The 19131-nt window shown below is 33.8% G+C and overlaps 1 protein-coding gene across 1 annotated transcript; it reads left to right on the top strand.

Moving 5' to 3' along the window:
* Positions 1-12171: 12171 nt before the first annotated feature.
* On the top strand, positions 12172-18808 carry LOC135139375 (uncharacterized). Its single transcript, XM_064069583.1, has 2 exons — positions 12172-12676; positions 16880-18808. The coding sequence occupies exons 1-2, from the start codon at positions 12298-12300 to the stop codon at positions 17221-17223; spliced, it is 723 nt and encodes a 240-aa protein (XP_063925653.1). The 5' UTR covers positions 12172-12297; the 3' UTR covers positions 17224-18808.
* Positions 18809-19131: the final 323 nt, after the last annotated feature.

Here is a 19131-nt window from a genome sequence, read left to right as displayed (position 1 = left end):
GTGAAAAATTTTGAAAATTTTTCAAAACTATTTAGGGACTGACGAAGTAAAATTCTTAAAAATTTTAGACCTTCTTGAAACTTCGACCATTTTTAAATTTCAGCCATTAGTGTAACCCTTCTTCCGAAAATGGGTCAAAATTTACATAAGAGAAGTATACATAGGTACTTAGTAGAAAATTTTATCTTTGAAAAAGTTGTGTAAAAATTCCAAAAAAAAAAATCAGGGATCTAGATCTCGAAGTGCTGATTCCAAAAATATAAGATCTTTGGTGTAAAATTCAATTTTTTTTTTAATTTCTAAGAAATGCGATAATTCGATGGACGATTCTGGAAAAACAGTAGGAGTTATCGAAGAAATGATGCCGGAAGTAACTTCTACGCCCGAAATTTACCAGAAAATGTATTTAGTCAAGTTTCGAAACTGATCGAAAATGAGTCGAAATTTTCATAAAAATACATAGTAGAAAATTTCATCTTTTAAAATGTTGTCTAAAAATTCTCAAAAATCATCAGTGATTTAGATCTCAACTTGCTGATTCCAAAAATGTAGTGTGTTTATGATCAAGGACCCATATTTTCGAAATAATCGGTGTAAAATTCGAATTTTTGAAATTTCTAAACATTGCGACATGTTGATGGACGATTCTGGAAAAAGGGTTGGAGTTATCGCAGAAATTACGCCGGAAGTGATTTCTACAGACTGAAATCTACTAGAAAATATATTTAGTGAAGTTTCAAAATGGTCGAAAATGGCTGGAAGAAGAAAAACAGTAGAAAAATTCATTTTTGAAAATGTTGTCTAAAAATTCTCAAAAAATTCGGGAATCTAGATCTCGACGTGGTGATTGCAAAAATATAACGTGTTTATGCTCAAGGATCAATATTTTCGAAATAATTGATGTTAAATTAGAATTTTTTGAAATGTCTAAAAATTGCAGTATTTCAATGGGCGATTCTGGAAAAAGGGTTGCAGTTATCGAAGAAATTACGCCGGAAGTGACATCTACGCCCGAAATTTACCAGGAAATGTTTTTAGTTAAGTTTTGAAAATGGGTCGAAATCTACATAAAAGTACATGCTTAGTAGAAAATTTCATATTTTAAAAAGTTGTCAAAAATTCTCAAAAAATTCAAAGTCATAGATTTTCACGTGCTTATTCCAAAAATATAACGTGTTTAGGGTCACCGAGCAATATTTTCGAAATATTCGGACTGGAATTCGAATTTTTTGATTTTTTACTTCACGAGCGTAAGCAAACGTATTGCAATCGAGTCCGTCGGTCGACTCTCTACTTTTACGTTTTCCCGTTTTTTTTAAATGGGGATATTTCAATGAACAATTCTGGAAAAACGGTCAAAGTTATGAAAAAAATGAGGCCGGAAGTGATTTCTGCGACCCAAAATCTATGACAAAATGTGTTTAGTTAAGTTTCAAAATGGTCGAAAATAGGTCGAAAAAAAAACAGTAGGAAATTTCATTGTTAAGAAAGTCGTTTAAAAATTCTCAAAAAATTCAGCGTTATAGATCTCGACGTGTTGATTCCAAAAATATAGCGTGCTTATGGTCAAGGACCAATATTTTCGAAATAATTTGTGTGAAATTCGAATTTTTTAAAATTTCAAAAATTTCTTCTACTTCTTCTACGGTCGAAACTCCACCAGAAAATGTATTTAGTTAAGTTTAGAAAATGGTCGAAAATGGGTCGAAATTTACAAAAAATACATAGTAAAAATTTCATCTTTGAAGATGTCTAAAAATTCTCAAAAAATTTAGGGATCTAGATCTCGACGTGGTAATTCCAAAAATATAGCATGTTTGTTGCACAAGGAGTAATATTTTCGAAATAATTGGTGTGAAATTCGAATTTTTTGAATTTTCTAAAAATTGCGATATTTCGATGGGCGATTTTGAAAAAAGGGTTGGAGTTATTGAAGAAATTACGCCGGAAGCGACTTCTACGGTCGGAAATTTACCAGAAAATGTATTTAGTTAAGTTCCAAAAATGCTCGAAAATGGGGCAAAATTTACATAAAAATAATATCTTTGAAAAAGTTGTCTAAAAATTCTCAAAAAAATCAGGGATGTAGATCTTCACGTGCTTATTCCAAAAATATCGTAGTGAAATTGGAGGTGTAATAAGATTCACAAAAAAATCCTCAACACTAATTTAAAATTAAAATTTAAATCAGTTTGTCTAAAAAACAATAATCAAACAGATAAGCAAAAGACGACGGGGACGGACCACTCAAGATTGGTTCCTCTCATTAACAAATTTGATAAATTAACAATAGCCTAATTCCCATCGCAAACCGCAAAATTATCACATATTTACTTAATCTATAATAATTAATTGGTCTCGTCGCTGCAGTCAATCAAATTTTGGCAATTGTGGCTTCCGCTTTTTTCAAATAAATATCGGGATTATTAGCTCCTGATTTATTCTTGTCGAAAATTTCAAAGTGGTCCCAACATGTTCAAACAACTGTTTGTAATTTTCTCGCTGATTGTGCTCGTGTGTAGGTACGAGGGCACCAACAAACCCGGCGATTGCCCCCGTTTATCGGGCCCTAATGCATAGTCGGGGAGCGTTTGGAAGCTCCGCACTGCAACGGAGCTTCCAAACGCTCCCCGACTCCTTGCGGAGGGAGCTTTTGCGCTAAACCTGTCATCAAGAAGCGGAGTCAAAAATTGGGTAATTACAAAAAATAAACATTTATTTTTTATTTATTAATTCTGATGTTTGGCAATTTAGACACATTCGGACAGTGTTTGGAAAACGGTGTGGGTTCATGGGCTTGCTCGAGCAAATGCTACCGATTCGAACACGAGAGAAGCCAGAAATTTGTGCAGGAACCAACATGGGACCACGACGAGTTCTAAGCCGAAATGTTTTTCATGAATATACTGAAATGTAATTCATACAAATGAATAAATATTTTCAGTGGCATTCACGTCGGTGTTTTTGTTCATTTAATAGCTTCAACGGAAAAATTTAAGTTTCGTTTTACTACTAAACTGAACTGACTAAAAACTGCATTTCTTTCTGGGGAGAAAGTTAAAAAAACGGACAATTTTAAAAATATCACTAGTGAGAAACATCTGCGCACGTAATTACTTTAATTTATATTTTTTAGCAGATGACAGTGTGCGCTATTCGTAGTGTAAATTATGGTCTTTATAGCCGAAATAAAAAACACGTATCCACTATCAACCTGCGATTATTAACCTACTGCACGACATCCGCGCTATCTTCAAACACAGTTTTATTAGACGCTCCACTTCCAAGTAACTTAATCTACACCAGCCTGGACTTCTTGTGGTGGAATTCTCACACAGTGTCCGATTTCTTGCATTTTTGCATCGTTCAATTTTCACATATTTATATACAAACCACACGAATGTTGCGATCACCTGATACGTTTGTAATTGATGGTTTCTTCAAAAGAAAAAAGTAGGTAGCTCACCATCTCAGATTTGTAGATCACATCTCAGTGAACTATCAATCATCCAATAACGGCCAAGAATGCATAATGGATATCTGGCATGTTGTAGAAAAAACGCTTAAGGCGCGATCATATTGATCTAATCTAGCTGCACTAAAGTGGAGTATGAACTAGGTAAAATGCTAATTAAGAAGCCGTGAGCAAAACTGCGATTTCGGTAGATGGACCATTAGTGTCATATCCAAGGGATCTGGATCATTTTTTGTGACGAAAAACAGGCGTAACGCTTCACTAAAACAGTAAATGGATTATTCTTAGCCTAATTGTTTTTAATTATAATAAAGAAAATTGTTTGCCGCGAGAATCGACCACAGATTAAATTATGGGTTGATGGATTCAGAAAAAACATTTGTGGTCACGTTCGGAAGTTATTTTGCTGCTCTGATTTCCTACATTGTGTATGTGATTTTTTTTAGTTCACTTATAATTACATTTAATGAAAGTAATATCTGGGAACAAGGACAAGTAAATCTGTGTTGTTTTTTGATATTTTGAACATTTTCAAGTTCTTTGTATTGCCAAAGGCTGGAAAGTTTAGAAAAGAAAATAATTGACAAAAATTGCTGAACAGTGACAACTTTTTTCAACTTTGACAGTAATGCCAAAAAGTGTTAATTTTTATAATGAAATTCACACCATATTTAAAATTTAGTTGTCGTTATTTGAAACTTTGCTGAAAAGAAATTCGTCAGGAAGTAGCTACTTAGGTACATTACTGGTCTACTTTTTGTTGTTTAAAATTTAATGATGCACAAGACGTCATGATTTTTTATCCACTTATCCGTGCCACTTCGGGAACTCTTAGGATTATGACATCCTAATAAAGTTCAAAATTTTGAATTTCCGCTGATTTATATCCTCTGAGTATTTATTTATGCATGCGGATACTTTGTTGAATCGCACATTCTTTGATCGTTTGACTGCCCGACAAGTTTTTTTAAATCTACGATGACACCCAGATCGTAAAATCTTGACATAAGTTTTATAGGTCGCTCGACATTTCATCAGATTTTTTGAACATAAAAATGGGCAGTGGTCGTCTCTATTAGTAGTTAATGGTCTTGATCAAATGTGTTGGTCGGTTATTTTTTACAGAATGGGAGCACGTTTGTGGCTAACAATGGAATTGCAAGAAAATTTGTTCTAATAACCCTGCGTGGAAAACGTGCGTATTTTGGCATGCGTAGGAGTTTTTCTTGAAAATTTGGTGGTAGATTAAAAAGCTGACCTCCATATTCACGCAATATAAAATAAAAATTTTCCACATATATCAGTGAAAAAATTGGTGTTTTGTAGATCACTGAACATTTGGTATAATTTCTTGCCTAATGGAGTTTCAAAATTGGGGAGCAGAGTTTGCGGAACCATTAAAAGTTTTATTACAGCCCGGGCTTGTAATAAATTAAAATTTAAAAATGTGTGGGAAAATATTTGGACGAGTTTATTTTGAATGGAATGAATATCCTGAAAAACTGTAGGATAACTGTAATTATAAAATTCTCACTGTTGAAAAAAGACTGTTAAGTTTTTGTATGCAGTCGACTTTTAATTAAATCCGAAACTAATTAAATTATAACTGAAAGGTTAGCTGATAATAACTTAAACAAATGAGACTACTGTGTACTTAAAATGCGTGAAGGAAAGTTATCATTAAAATAATTACGGCAATTAGGTCCTCCGAGCGACGCTGTACGTAAAAACACCACACTCAAGGTATAAGTTAATTTATAGGTCGATTCTGTAACAATCAGTTAACATTATGTTATTTTAAATTTCTGTTATTAAAATTGCTATGTTATCAGGACGTTAACATAAAACAACAAATGTCGTATTCTGTAAACCGTTATGTTAGCAGGGTTGGGCACTATTTGAACTACTTGTAATTGAAATACAGTATTTGAAATACAATTGTATTTTGTAATTTCTATTTCAAATACATGACACAAATGTATTTTGTATTTTGTATTTCAAATACATTTTAACTTGTATTTTTGTATTTTCAATTACTTGAAATACATTTTATCAAACTACGGCGCGCTCATTACAGTTTTGCGATCGTGTTAATTCGTGTATGTTCGTGTACTTCGAGAAGTAACAGGATATTCTATGGTTGTAACAGAACTAACAGAGAACATAGAGAAGCGCCATAGCACAGGCCCAGAGACTTTAATTACATAGACTGGCTGTTAGTAACATTTCTAGTGCATTTTGGTGAAGCCACGGCGCATGGTAGCATCGACGCCATTGCTATAACTTTTATGTCAAGTTAAGCAAGGTTGTGCCGTTGAGTTGTTTGTTCTGTGTGTCAGCAGGTTAGAAGCAGACCTCGAAACAAAAGTGGTTGTGTGTCGAGACTTCTGAGTCTATTTATAAACAGACTCAACAAATTATAATAGAGATTGTGAAAAACAGTTTTTTCGTGATTCGAACATTTTGTTTTCGTGGTGGTTTGTGGTTTTCGTGAAAAAAATGCCGGCACGGTGTGTAGTAAGGTGGTGTACTAACGTGCAGAAAAAAGATACTAAGCAGTCGTTCCATCGGTAATTTATATGTTTTAAAGTATATTACTTAGTCATTAATTGTTTACACATTTTATAGTCTTCCATTTCATGATGTACCACTGATGAATCGGTGGCTTTTTAACCTAAAGATATCCAAATATACAAAAACGAGCGTCGTATGTTCGGGCCACTTCAGTGTTGCAGATTATAAAGTGCATACAGAAAAGAAGATTTTAAAAGAAGCTGCAGTGCCAATATCTTTTTTGCCAAAGGTAGTTTGTTAAATGCGAGCTTTGAAAATTGTACAGTTTGTTTCTGATTTTAGACGCCACCAAAGGATTTTCATTTTTTGCAAATTAACAATAGCAGTAGTACAGGAGAGGTGGATGAAACAGCTACTGACACGGGCTGTAATCATCAAGTTTCAGTTCAAACTTACAATGATGGTGTTTATGATACTCCAACTGTAAGTTTTAAAAAGTGGCTATTGTTGCCTCCATTTTTCTTTTTTTTGCTCAACATTTAATATCATAGTAGCCAGTAGGATTTAATAACGATGAATGATTTCAGACTCCTCATAAAAAACATGACGGACCCAAATGCAGCAGAAGATTAATTTTCTTAACAAAGGATCAACAAAATAAGGATGAAATAACTCTGGGACCTTTACAAGAACCATCAATAAATTTTCATGAAGAACATTCATATACATATTTACCATCAAAAGTGGCAAAAAAACGATTAACTAATTTAACAGTTACTTTGGAGAGGCAGAAGCGAGAAATAAAATCTGCGCAACAGAAAATCCGCAGGTTAGAAAGTCAGCTTTCAAAAAAAAAAAGTCATAAACGCTCTCAGGGAGGAAATTGCTAAATGCACTTTCCATAATGTTAAGCAGGGAAGATTTAGTGATACTCTAAATCAGCTGATTTCTCTTCGAGGAAGCCAATCAAAACCAAAAAAATATCCTACTCTCACAAGGCAATTCGCCATATCAATGCATTTTTACTCACCACATGCATATAATTTTTTGAGGGAACATCTTACTCTGCCAAATCCACGAACAATAAGAACCTGGGCTTCTTATATCAGAGGTAAAGCTGGATTTACTGATGAGACTTTAATTCAAATTAAAGAAGAAGTCCAAAAGTCAAATAATGTAGTATATGCATGTCTTATGTTTGATGAAATGGCGTTGAAGAGACAAATTGATTTCGATGGGAAGGAAGGTATGAAACGTGCCTGTTGCTATTATTTCTTTTATTATATTATTTGATTTTTATTTTAGTAATTGGATATACTGATCTAGGGGATCTGTTCGAAGTTCAAGAAGATGCGCAATTGGCTAAGGAAGCATTGGTATTTTATGCAAAAGCCATAAATGCTTCCTGGAAATATCCCATAGGTTATTGCCTTATCTCAGGACTTGATGCTGAAACCAAAACCATAATGGTTATGGAATACATAAAAAAATTGGAGGAAACTGGAGTAGTGACCAAAGCACTAACATGTGATGGAACTGTAACTAATTTGACAACTTTTAAGAATTTTGGCGTAAAAACTGATGACTCATTTAGCTGCAGTTTTACATATAGTTATGAAGGAGCGGAGACGCAGAGCGGCAAAATTCATGGCATTCTGGATCCAGCACACATGCTCAAATTATTTCGCAATTTGCTGGCAGATGTAAAAACAATCTACAATGGTAAAGGACAGGCCATAGAGTGGAAATATTTTGTTAGATTAAATGAAATTCAAAAAAATGAAGGGATTCATTGTGCAAATAAATTGCGAGACAGACATATATACTTTGAAAATCAGAAGATGAAAGTAAATCTAGCAGCCCAATTACTGAGCAACTCAGTTGCTAATGCTATGCTATTTTTGCGAGACAGTGTAAATTTTCCTGACTTTCAAGACGTTGGACCTACTGTGGAATTTATTAAAATGGTAGATAAGACATTTGATATTTTGAATAGTGTAAATATTTGGGGCAAAGGGCTAAAAGGTCCAATTACACTGCGAAACAAGAGGACTATCGAGGAGAACTTAAAAGTGGCAATTGATTATTTTTATAATTTATACATGCCGGATAAAGTTACCCTGGTGGCAAATAGTAGACGAAAAGTGCCCATTATTGGTTTTCTTTTAGATTGCCACAGCATGATATCAATTGCTGAAGAATTGGTGTGGGCTGAAGAGCCACCACTTGAATTTTTACTGGGACGAAATTTTAGTCAAGACCATGTAGAGAAATTTTTTAGTAGCATTAGGAAACGATCTGGTATGTAAAAATTTATATAATTCATACTGTTTTCTGAAATGAGACATTTTTTAAAGCATCTTATGATGGATCTGATTGTTCGGGGGGAGGGGGGTAAGTTTTTTAAGACTTGGTTTTGTTTAATAAGCATTGATAGTAATAAATTGGTTGAGGGTATCAATGGGCAAAGCAATAATACAATGAATGTTGGTTGTGGGTACTTAACCACTGTTGCAGTTTTAAATATTAGCATTTTAAGTATACATTTTAAAACGCATGTCAGTGTGTGTCAGCTTTTGTATAATATAGTGTTGAAAACATTTATTAATTATTATGTCATATGTTTTAGGAAATAATAATAATCCAACTCCGTTCCAATTTCGAGGCTCATACAGAAGATGTACTTTAGGAAGAATAAACCCAAACTCTCTTGGAAATTGCGAAGTAAAATATCAAGACATGAAACCGTCTGATGCCTTAGCACAAGAGGACAATTTTGAACACTTAAGCGTTCTTCAGCCCTTATCAAATTATGCATCACATGTGGTAGATTATATAGCTGGTTTTTGCGCGAAAAAAATTGAAAATTGCATCAATTGCGAAGAATGCATTGAGTTATTATTTAATGCTGACGTGTCTCATGCTAAGGATGGACTTATATTAATAAAAGATTATAAGGATTCATTGAAGAATCCTTCATACTTCCTTAAAACCATATGCAGGCACGCAGAGAGTGTCATAAAAGGTCTTTTGCCATTAAAAAATGATAAACATTTGTTAACTAAAATGTTTGTCTTAACTTTACAAAGTATTGGCATACATTTTTTTTCTACATACGAACATTTGTTCAGTATGGATCAATTGGATTTAAATACTTCTCATTTTAATTTATTACTTAAATTAATTTTGAGAAACTATTTGAATGTCTGTAAGACAAAAATTCACTAAATTAATTTTGTTTCAGGGACATTAGTATTTTTAATGTACATATATGTATATATTATTATGCTAAATAAATAATTACGATTTGTTATGGCTTTTTTATTTGACATTTTAAATTGCATTCTTTATTATTATTGTTATTATTGTTAGTAAAATCTTTCCCAACGGGGTAATCCCAATTATAGGGAAAGAGAAAAAGAAAGACGATTAGAGAAGAAATGAACAAATAATTAAATAATAAAGAACATAATTTTAGATGTATTCAATAAGAAGGTCGAAATTCAGATTCTTTGATCTGAATGCTCTCATTCAAATTTTGCGCACTTTCGGTTATAAGCAATATGGCGGCCGAAAAACTTCATGTTTTCCGTGACACAGCCAGTCTATGTAATTAAAGTCTCTGCACAGGCCATAGTTTAAGTTAAATGACGGTTGAGGACTTCGCAATTTATGTTGGCAGCAGTGTTTGGTTCTAACTAGGAATAAAATTAACTAGAAGAAATGTCACAATATTTTTAACGACGCGTTTTACTTTCGACAAATTGACACTAGATGGACATGGAATGTAACATACAGGGCCAACTTATAAAGATAGTGAAAGAATTCTGACAGTTAACTTTAAAATTTTTAGGAACGAGCTTCTATCAAAATTTTATTTTTGCCACTGTCCTGAACATATTTTGTATTTTTAAAAGTATTTGAAATACTATTTTGTATTTTGTATTTCAACTACAAGACATAAATGTATTTTGTAATTTGTATTTCAAATACATTAAATTGAAGTATTTTGTATTTTGTATTTCAATTAGAGTGGAAAGTGTATTTTGCCCAACCCTGTATGTTAGTACCTAAATAACAGATGTGTCATTTGTCCGAAAATGTTATTTTTCGAAGTAATGACACCATTTTCATCATCTGTCACTGTCAAACAAATACACCACGAAAATGTGTTTTTTCATAAAATTTTTGCTTAGTAGATATTATCGCTTCTGCTGTCGTTGGGAACTAGATCCAGACAGGCATTAAAATTTCACTAATTAGGTGACAAATTTAAGTCATGACCCTGCTAACCGATGGTTGACTCATGGCAACAGAAGAAGACATTCCTACGCAGTGTTGGTATGGAGCCATGGCCTAAGAAGTTCAATGTGGCTAAAATTTTTAAGTATCCCGGAATACCACTGGCACGTAGATTTCCCAAATGAGGTTCCAACCTCTCCAGCAAGAAACGGGTCATATTTTTGCTAAAATGAAAGGACTTTCTAAATTCCGTCTCTGTTAAATTTTCAAAGGAATTTTGATTGTCGCGAAGCTCTCTCAGGCGAATTCTCATTCTGTTCATATAATACATGCATTGTAATATTTTTAGTAAAAAGAAAGACCTACCGTTGAATTTCGTCTTCTAATAATAAGTAACCGAAGACGGGTATAAAATCATCCACTTCTGCCATTTTACTTCTTTTGCCACCTCAGTCAAATTTGTGATATTATTAATTAATAAACCTCAAAATAACCGCATTATGTTAATAACATTCACTCAAATGTCTCTGTTATTTCACAGAGTATTTTTAATAACATAATGTTATTAACATAACAGAAAGAAGCTTAGCGAATTGCAATTTATGTTAAATATGTTATTACATAGCAACAACAGAATGTTAGCTGTGTTTACATAGTGATAACAGAATGTTATTAACATAACAAGTTACAGAATCGATCTATTAAGTTGTAAACTGGAATAGCAAAAAACTGAAAACAAATAAAACAAATTCCAAAAAAATTACTGGAATTTTTTATTTTTATTTCTGTTAAGTATTTGTATTTCAATATTAATTTATTTAATATTCCAAAAAAAGTGTGTTAAAATTTGTGGATTATTTTTCAAACAACGTTCAGTGCAAAAAACATGGGAGAAACCGTCATTAACATATCATTATATCAGATCCAATTAAAATTTTGGCAGATTATTTTTTAAATTTTTCCTTGTGTTATATAATCGAGTTAGTCCAAACTTTTATTGCACAATTTATACTTGAAGTATGAATTTTCGAAGTTTTTCGACTTTTCATAAAGTAGTAGTAGTCGCAACAGTTGTATGCAAATACTTATCTAAAATTAGAATTTCAATAAATTTTAACTTCCAGACTTAATGATAATGACACACAAACATCTCTCACCGGCAACTACGTTTGTAGCATTAATTTGAATTGCAAATTTAATTTAAGTTATAGTTATTCGTTTAACTAGGTCAGTTTTTATGTTCAGCAACATTTTTTTCGTTAAGTTAGGTTATGACATTTTACGACCGTGTGCGACATGCAGATGAACATCTAATTAAACAATATCCATAAATTTGTACAAATTAAACACTACATATTTTACAGAAATTAGTGCTATTATCCAATTAAGTGAAGTGTCTCCTCATTAAAACAAACTGTTATTGCCACTTCCTTTCAATATTTGGAACTTGAAAAAATTTGGTTATTTTTATTATTAAAAATCTTCACAATGTAATTCATCAGTAAAAAAAAAAGATTGTGAATGCAAAAAGTCAAAGATTGCACATGTTTCTAGATCTTAAAAGCAGTGTTATCTGTGATGTAGTTTGCTTTTACGATCACTTTTTGTCTAAAAGCGATCCAGTTAAAGACGTATCAAAAACGGTACTTTTACAAGTTGCAAATTTTTTTTAACGATGTGACATTTACCGAAATTTTTTACGGAATTTCCGTTGATCTTATAATTCAAATTAAAAAAAAATGGTAAACGATCTTGGAAAAATTCTTAATACGTCATCCATTTTCCCTTTTTTCGATCGATCAACTCAAATTTTCTAGAACCGTTCGAACTTTCAAAAATCTTGTATCTACAATGTGTTCAATATAAAAAACCGAACCACGCAAAATACAAAAAACTGCTTTTACTTATTTCCGACCAATCTCTTCTGGATGAAAAGTGAATCCCATTTCCCCCTTTCCTTTGCACCAATTGTGAAGGCGTGTTTGCAGATCCCTCCATCGCTCCAATTCTTCTTCATATAAGCTGTCGCCGACTCCGCGAAGCAACATTTAGCCTCAACCTTGACCATGCGTTCCATGCCACTTCTCTTCGTCTTCTTCCTCGTGGTAGGCGCCAAAACTGACGACTACATCGACGAGGTGCAAGGCCGATGTTTTGCCAGCAACAGGTCCTATTCTTGTGCGAAGTACGAACTGTTCAAATACATCGATGATTACCACCTGGGGAACGTCAGTTTGACGAGTGACAGTTCGGTGAAGTTTATTACGATTCCTAGTGCCAATACGAGTGAGCTTAACATTTTCGGGAAAGGGAGGTACTTCCAGAGGGACTCGGAGTTCTTGAAGGTTTTGAAGTTTGTGAAGAGGAGGGCGGCGAAGTTCGTTAGGGAGCAAGGGGTGTCGTGGGAGTTGCCGGATGAAGTGGAGGTCGTGGAGGAGGAAAGAGGTAGGTTGAGTTTTTGTTTCTAGATTTCGTTATTTTTGGAGAATGAAAGTTCTGAGTTGTTTTTGAAAGGGAAATATTTTGTCTATAACGAGGCGTTAGCCGAGTTGTTGATTACCTGAGTATGATTGTTGTTAAATACGTGCATAACTAACTAACTAATTTTAAAAAGCTGTTGTAATAACAATTGTTTAGACTAATAATTTCTATAAACGAGGAATACAAAACATCAAAATTTTGCTTTTATTGAAATAAGTAGTGCGCAACATGTAAACATTTCAGGTGTTTTATAAACATTATTTCAAATAGATGAGCGAAAAAAATAATGGTTTAGAATTAACACCTCATTAACAAAATATGAATTAAGTATATGAATTGTATAAGTTTATAAATTCATAGTAGAGTTCATTTAAATTCATGAGTAAGGGTCTCCCGTCAATCTGTTTTATTTGCCTTTGCCACGACTGACGTTCCTTATATTTAAAAAATCAAGGTTTTATATTTACGGGGTATTAACGTCCATCAATTAAGAGTAGAAAAATTTAGATGTGGTTTAGTTTATATCACGCTAATAAAAGTGGATGAATGTGCTAAACATAAACAATATTTTTAAACCTCTTTTGAGGCGTGACCGTGTGGTGAATTTATGACAGGTTCATTTCTGTAGTTTACGATATCAGTGACCCTGATCACTGCTGTGCTGCTGTGAAGGATTATCACTATCACAAAAAAGCTGTTCCATAACACACTTTATTGAAGAGGATAAATTCTTTTAGAGTTTGGAAAAGGAAAGGGTGATCGTTTATCCAGCATTAATAAGCTCGATGTATTTTTACCAGTTTTAATCACATCTCCATATCTTGCACAATAAGCATGATATTGCCCGATAATCCAAATCCAGGCTACCTGATAAGCTCTGAAAGTGATAATCGAACTGTACTGTAACGAGGTAATTCTAACTGCGATTTGATTGATTTTCATGATGACCTATAATAAACGAAGCCATAAATGTACTCATAAGTACGGAAATAAGTTAAGGTTTGAATTGCATCCTGTTTGTCATCAGTCCAAGACGGCGTACCCCAACTGCGCCGATGAAAGTTTAAGATGGAAAGGAGGACCAAACTGCGCTGCAGCCAGTTATCATGATTTAATCACCTGTCTTTTTTTTCTGCGTTTAAACATATTGTCGGTACTTTTAGTTAAAAATGTCAATCGAAATTGATGTCAGTTTTTTTAATGTAGGTATGTGTTTTTTTCCGGAAAATCAGTTTTAACGCTCTAGTTAGAAATTAAGTTCTTATTGCTCCATAAGGGAACTACGTATAAGTAAAGACAATTTTAAAATACTTAAAAGTCAAAATTATTTTTTTTTTCCTAACAAAACAGACACTAAAAATTATAAAATTCAAATTAGAAACAAACTGTTAACTAGCACGTAAACATCGTCGTTATTGTCTGTTTAATATTATGTACTTTCAACCACGACTCAGTACGGTAATTACCGCCTTACAATGAGAATCCTCTTTCAAGTTCACGACCTCGCCATTCAAGATATTACCATTCTTATATAACGCATCCGCTGTCTTTCACTTTCTTCAGATCTAAAGTTACCACAAACTGGATAATCTTCGTGAATGTTTTTTTCTATTTCTGTGTTAATTTCCTCGCAGCTATGTTTAATCTATCGACGGTCTCGACGCATGGCGAAAGGAGGTGACTGCATCCTATTATTATCAATAATACCGTTGCTTAACAAATTTCTGATTACCGCATTCCTGTTATTTTGAGGATGACTAGTTATTTTTGCGACCCACATTCAGTAATTACAAACGCGCAAAATTAGGTAAATAATAAACCGGCAAAAAGCCTAATTAGTTTGCGTATATAATTTTCCGCTTTTGTCGTTTCCGGAATATTTACCATATCGCGATTATCATTTTTGATATGACAGTAATTATAATATTTAGGTTCCTGATGAATAAAAATAAAAGAACTACAAGACGCTGATCCCGACTCTAATCATTCCAGTCGGCAGTGCATTTCGGCGAAATTTTTCAAACTCGTGGAAAAAATTGTGCTTAGACGTGCGCAAAAACGAGAAAATTATGGACGTGGGTGCAGTTTTTTGCCGCAATTAGCAGTGGCGTTACACTTTTTTTATTTTCGTAAATATTTGCGTTGCGTATTAGGAGATTCAGCGGGGTATATTGACACAAAAATTCCTTTATCGAATATAGATAAGATTATTTTTGCATTTAATCTTTGGTCCATTACGTGCTGAATTTCTAATTTCGTCGATCGAACGAACTCTAATCCAGGTTATGGATTTAGTGCAGGATTATTTGGTAAAAATAAAAATGATAATGCTGGTGTAGGAAGTGGTAATCAAGCAAATTTAGCATGAAAATTTAGGGTTTAATTTACGTCATTAAAACGCAATAAGAATGCAAAGTAGCAATTTTTCATGTTTGGAGTGCGTACGCGATACGCATGGTGTTTTGGATGGAAGAGTACGATTTTATTACAAATTTGTGCTTATAGGTCATTCGCGATTTATTAATTCGCTTGATTTTTGTGGGTAGCTTATAATACCATACTTTCGTAGTTCTGGAGATTTTGGGTGCCCTAGATTAATTTAATGAGACAGTGACTAAATATAAAATACCGTTTCTTGGCTCACCATAAAAGTGCAGACGACCAAAATATATTCAACTAATGACACTAAAAGAAGCAATATCCAAGTTAAAAATTAATAAAAATAATTAAGTGGTTCCCGGAAATTTCGATTAGACTGTCATTAATACGGATATCGTCCCGAGTCGAAGACGAGCCCTGATTTCCAGTGGCAAATATCATTAACGTCCGACGTCACACACATTTTTTTAATGAAACGACACGGTTTGTGTTAACAGACTCGGGAACCACAGTACATTAAACAAAACTTATACCTCAGGACTTTCATAAATGATTCTAACATTCAAGTGGTCACTGATTTGTTCCGCCTCCTTCGGAGCGTGTAATTACACATAATGGAAACGACAGGTCAAATGTCATAATTATTCTGACAGAGGACATATTAAGTGTCAAATTTGCAAAAAACGTGCAGATTTAAAATTTCTGTTGCGACATTAATTATTCATCTCAGCAGCTCAAAAATCCTGAGTACCTAAATATATTATTAAGAATATCCTGAAGGTAATAGACCGAAATTTTCATTAGCATTGTGACAGTTTTTACAAACTAATTAAGCCAAATGTAAGCCTGAAATATAAGGATCAACATCTAGAAAAACGGTTTTGTAATCTACGTTGCGCTAGTAATAATTAAAATTCAAAAGACTTTGAAGCGTTGTCGTTGAGCGGACCCTTAAGCTATAAATGTGGAATGAAATTTGCCTTGCAACATTTCCACGCATCATATAAACCTGCCTTAACACATAAATTTGTCTTTTTCAACTAGAATTCAATAGCCTGTAACTTCAGCTCGGAAAAAAATATGATATATTTCTCAAATAATAATAAAATGCCCGTCCCACATTACTCATTTTATTTTATTCTTTATTGAAAAGGGATTGCAATAAACCTACCCGTTCATACAGCATTTTCAGTGCATTTTTATGATCCGTCGATCGATATAGGCCGCACTTTGCAATTTTTCTCCTTTATTATTCGTCGGAACACCTGCATAAAAACATAATAACGAAGCCGGGAGGCAATTTATATTATTAAATTACACGTTAGTAAAGTCAAGCATTACATTTTTTGTTCCATTAGTTACGCATTCAAATCTGTATTAAAAAACAACAAGCTTGTCAAAAGAATCATCTATAAGTCTCTGATATTATTAAAACGTAATCAATTTTGTCTTTGAGCTATTAATTACAAAGCTCCCGAAGGCTTTCATCGAAAAAATACCCCAAAAAGAAAAGTTTGAGTGGCAGTTATTTGATTAATTTTGTAGAACCGCAACAGCGCACTGCACATTTTGCTACAACCTGTTTTTCTAAACTGGATTAATTAACCTTAATTCGTCGCATTTTTCTAGTAACCAATAGTCTGTGCCACACTTCCAAACTGTACCGAAAGACAAGCAGTAAGTCATCGCATAAGTTAACCCACTTTTAAAACCACCCAGAAAAATAACGGAAATTTAATTCTCCATCATCGATTCTCGTGCCAATCATTGACGCTCTTTGTTTTCCAGCTGTGGGTTCCGGCAAAGGAAAGAAACACAAGAAGTTGATCATTTTGCCAATTCTGATCCTCCTTAAGCTGTTCAAAGTGAAGGTTCTAACAAGTTTGATTCTCTTGGGGGTCATAGTGATAAAGAAGATGTTGCTGACGGCTGCTTTCATCCTTCCGGGAGTTGTGGCAGCGATTAAACACCACTGCAAGGCGCAGCAGTTCCACGTGGTACCGTACCATGTGGAGGAGGACCACTACACCCATGACCACGAACACGAGCACGAACCGTCGGGGTACGGGGCTACAGGGTTCGGGGGGGATAAACACTACTGGGACAAAAAGAAAAGGTTCTCGTATTTTTAAGGGTCAGTGAGTTTCCAGTTAGTCGATTACGTCAATACGTAACAGAGATAAACTGCGACTTTCTCTGTCCGATGTTGTAATCTGTGCCCAGGTTGACTGAGTTACGTTGGTTGAATATTTTCGACCAGTGGAACCAGTTCGTGGTGTTGACACATTTTTACACATTAATTAATTTAATCAATGTAGTTGTCGATGTGTCGTCTTTGTATGATCTGTATCAGTATTGTTTTAGTTTATGTCTTGTACAACTTTATGTTTCTATTCATTTTTTCTGTTCTTTGCTAGTCCAGTTATAGTCGTAAACGGCAGCGGTTCATTTATTTTGTTTTATAACCCCAAAGACAATCAGTTGACCTGGAAATTCTCGTTTTGATAACCTAATGGATGTTTCCAGTTGCAAGTTGCTCATTTGCACTAGAATGTGCGTTTAGCTGCCCGCTACGATATTTTGGGGCAAATTCGGTGCAAATATTTAGCAATGAAAGACTGAACAGTACTTGTTAATACCTTCTCTATTTATTTAAGTTATTATTGTATTATTATTTAGACAAGATAAGTACAATGTAGTTACAGAGTGGTGATCGATAATAGCATCAGAGAATTTTAAAGTACAAAGATAAGGGTAAAAAAGAAAAACGCTCAAGTAAAATTTATTTTTTAGAGCGTTGATCATTTTGTCATTATCCTTAAAGATAAAGATCTCTGATGGTATTGTAAGAAAGTTTAGTTTGTACCGCGTAAAGTTTTATCGTTGATTGTACTAAAAATACGACATAAAACCCAAACATTTACACAATTTTACATTTAGTAGTGATTAGAATACAAAAATAACTAGAGATTACTGAAATACGACATGCACTGGCAATAACGAGAAATATGACCTTTAATTAAAGAGCGTAAAGAGATGAAATCAGTGAGAGACTAGTAATTTTTCGGTTGTCAAAACTTTCATGTCTACTAAAGAGGCGAGATATTTTAAAATAAAATCCGGTGAGGGTTGCAAATCTCCAATATACGTTGCATTTTTAGCCAGAAACGAGAAAATATTGCTTGTGATAAATTCGGTCACGTTTGTTTGTGTTATCCATAAATCGATATGATAGTAATAATTAGTATTAATGATAACTTTTGACTTATTTAAAATAAGCGCTAATAAATGTCAATTGGGGTCACGTTCGTTGAAGGGTAGCGGGGTCATAGTTGTGCACTCTCTGATATAATTATACCAAACCACAAAAATTACCATTTGTGACAGATATTTTCCTATCGTGTTCTGACCCCTCACAATCAACAATAAAACGTTATACAGGTACAACTACAACGCTTTTACATTAAATAAAATTATCACTTCTGTATCGGTAAAATAAAGTTAAGTTGCAACCCCGACGCAACTATGTATTGCGGGTGGCATACACCGTATCGTAAGATTCAATGTAACATACTTTTTGTATCTAATAAAAAAACAACCAAATAATACGGTATATAGTCAAATGTTAAACAACAAAACCCCATTCCCCGTAATTAATCCTAAATTTAATCAACGAATCCGAACATCGCGAAACCAATAAAGCATGAATCCGATATTTCTATCAAACGCTGTGACACTAATTAAATCGCTTAATCACTTTTAGTTAGATGATGGGTGCTCCATCCCTTCTTCTTAATAGGTGTTTTATCTGCGCCCCACAGAAGCGCCAAGTAATGGCTGCTGTTATTTTCCCGAAATGTGGATGTTTACCGGATCCGTTTTGACGACGCCATTATGAAAAATTGCAAATGATGTTTCAGGGGTCATAAAATCAAGAAAAAACACGTGACAAGGAAAAAATAGTACGATATCAGAGAAAACGTATTGTCGACATCACCAGAGAGTGCGTGCACGTGTCGAAATTTCTGGTGTAATAAATA

The sequence above is a fragment of the Zophobas morio genome, unplaced genomic scaffold (genome assembly GCF_036711695.1).
Source record: "Zophobas morio isolate AGI-343-1 ecotype UQ-CSIRO unplaced genomic scaffold, CSIRO_AGI_Zmor_V1 ptg000004l, whole genome shotgun sequence".
NCBI lineage: Eukaryota > Metazoa > Arthropoda > Insecta > Coleoptera > Tenebrionidae > Zophobas > Zophobas morio.
This window is presented reverse-complemented; position numbering and strand designations above follow the sequence as displayed.

Bases quoted from the DNA above. Each gene is read 5' to 3' on its own strand.
- LOC135139375 (XM_064069583.1), top strand. From the start codon at position 12,298: ATGCGTTCCATGCCACTTCTCTTCGTCTTCTTCCTCGTGGTAGGCGCC. The intron at 12,677-16,879 runs GTAGGTTGAGTT...TTTGTTTTCCAG, and splicing joins GGTCGTGGAGGAGGAAAGAG to CTGTGGGTTCCGGCAAAGGA.